Here is a 2,514-nt window from a genome sequence, read left to right as displayed (position 1 = left end):
CCTGACTGTCTTTCAAGGAGAAGATTCTGTTGTGCTGGCGGTGACTCAACATTGCTTTATGGAAGAATTTGGAGTTTTTTCCCCCTCTTTTAACCATTGGACCCGAGATTTCTACTTCCACAAAATTTCCTCTTGCTTTCGTCTTTCTTCCAGTTGAGTGATTACTCTGCCTTCCTCTTCAGCCAACTCTTCATTTCGGCCTTCCGAGATGATTTGCTGCTGTATTCTTTCCAATCTGGACTAAAGTTTGCCTTGCTCCTGTTGAATATTGCCGAATTCTTCCCTGTTCCACTTCTTGATTTTGCTCTTGATTTCTTTGAGTCTGAGCTGAAAAGAGTGCATTTTGCTGCGGCCTTCCTTTCCACTCTTGTTGTCCTGCCACCAGCTCCTTACTTTGTCTATGAAATCAGGGGCTCTAAGCCAGAAGGACTCGAACCGGAAGGGCCTCTTTTTATTCGGATTGTTCAGGGCTATTTCAAGCTTTATTGGCCAGTGGTCGGACCCTATTGAGGGTAGGATGGAGGCTTCGTAGAAGATGTCTAGCCCAATTATGTGTTCTGAGACTAAGAATCTGTCCAGTCTTGAAGCAATTTGTTTGGTCCCGCCTCTTCTATTATTCCAGGTGAATTTCCTATTTATGGTTGGGATATCAACCACTCTTAATTTTGTTTGAACGTCTCTGAATCTTTCCATCTCCGGGTCTTCTCTGTTTATGCCACCTTTTTTCTCTTCTCTGGAAGTGATTAAGTTAAAGTCGCCAGCCAGGATCCATCTCTGCTCCTGGTGCATATTTCTGAGCTTTGCCAACTGGTTGAGGAACAGGCCTCTATCAACACGGGTATGGGGCCTCTAGACAGCCGAGATTGCCACCCATTCGCTTTGCCCTATGAGCCTGAATCTCCCTGTCAGGATTCTTGGCATTCCTATCCACCAGTCGGCTAGGAATTTTGCTGGATTCCAAATAATGTCTATCCCTCCTGCACTCCCTTTGGCATCTATAGTTACGTGTTCATATCTCGGTTTTATTTTATTGAGAATTTCCTCCATCTTTTGGCCTGAGATTTTAGTTTCTTGGATAAGCATAATTTGGGGTTTGTCCTTCTTCAGTCTTGCTGCCAGATGTCTCTGTTTTCCTTTGCTGTTTAAGCCTCTAATATTCCAAGATGTCAAGATCATTGGTTAACTTGGGATAGGTTTTGGAAAACCGCTGATAGCGGGACTACTCTCCCTGTGTTGACTAACATTTCTCCCATGAGTTGGATGGAGTCCTTAAGGTTTTTTCTTCCTCTTTTTTGCCCCCCTTTACCTTGGCCTTGCTGATCAGGTCTGCTTTCCTGTTGGGTCTCTTGGAGTTCTTCGGGGGAGGCTGTACCTTTTCCAAGTTTTTCTTTGTATTGCTGGAAGGTTTCCATGTACAACCTCTTTTGTTCTTCCGGGATAAACCTCTCATCCAGGTTCTTCCATTCGTTCAGTAGTTTTCTCAAGACTACTTCCTCTTGGCTTAGGTCTTCTCTGCTATTCTCTTGGTCTATATCCATCTATTCGGCTTGTTCTTCTTGTTCTTTACCTTTCTCTATTGGCTCGCTTGGGGCTTTTCTCTTTGATATTTATCAATTATTTTGGTTGACCTTCACTTATTACTTTTGTTAAATTTGACCCAATTTATTTTTTTGGGATCTTTAATCTTCTTTTCAAATTGAATATTCCAATTTATCCCACTTTTTAATAAATATTTTATTTTATTCAAATTTATCTCTATTTAATTTGGTGCCCAGATCTGATTCTCCATCTTGTCCTGTTAATGAATCACACTGGATGGTTCGAAACCGGTCGACATAATTTCTCTAATGTGATTTTTGCCAAAAGATGTCTCATATTCATGAAAATATTTTTTTATTTTTTTTTTAGTTTCTCTAATGTGTTTTTTACCAAAAGATAGCTCATATTCATAAAAATATTTTGTTATTTATTTTTGGATATTACATATAAAAAAATAGAATTCTCACGACTTACTAACTTAAAAAAATCAAGAATGGAAATAGAAATAAAAATAGAAATTACTCATCGAAGATTTGTTTAGATTTAAATAAACTAATATATTTAAATATTTTGGGCATGTAATTTTATAATAATAAAACGAAAAAACAATAATAAAATAGTATAAAAAATCATTTAAAAATTTTAAAAATTGTATAATAATTTAATTTTTTGATTTCTTTATAATTTAATAAAAAAATATTTATTAAACCACGTGATATATATATATATATATATATATATATATATATATATATATATATAAAATTAGAAACTTATTTTAAATAATATTAGATGCCATTGAAAATAAAATCATTTTTATTTTCCATTATTTAGTGTTACAAATTGAACAAAATCTTTCATCTAAAAAATTAGTTTAATTGGGAAGTGACTAACTTCCAATTTCATTATTTTATTTATATATATAAATTTTATTATTTTATATATATATATATATATATATATATATATATATAT

General features: G+C 34.6%; 1 protein-coding gene across 1 annotated transcript; it reads right to left on the bottom strand.

Moving 5' to 3' along the window:
- Nucleotides 1-240: 240 nt before the first annotated feature.
- Nucleotides 241-789, bottom strand: LOC149260711 (uncharacterized). The gene has a single exon (XM_089460946.1). The coding sequence runs from the start codon at nt 787-789 to the stop codon at nt 241-243; it is 549 nt and encodes a 182-aa protein (XP_089317072.1).
- Nucleotides 790-2,514: the final 1,725 nt, after the last annotated feature.

The sequence above is a fragment of the Pinus tabuliformis genome, chromosome 6, assembly GCF_031772625.1.
Source record: "Pinus tabuliformis cultivar Carrire ecotype Pingquan chromosome 6, CPIR1, whole genome shotgun sequence".
In the NCBI taxonomy this organism is placed as follows: domain Eukaryota; kingdom Viridiplantae; phylum Streptophyta; class Pinopsida; order Pinales; family Pinaceae; genus Pinus; species Pinus tabuliformis.
This window is presented reverse-complemented; position numbering and strand designations above follow the sequence as displayed.

Bases quoted from the DNA above. Each gene is read 5' to 3' on its own strand.
- LOC149260711 (XM_089460946.1), bottom strand. From the start codon at position 789: ATGCACCAGGAGCAGAGATGGATCCTGGCTGGCGACTTTAACTTAATC.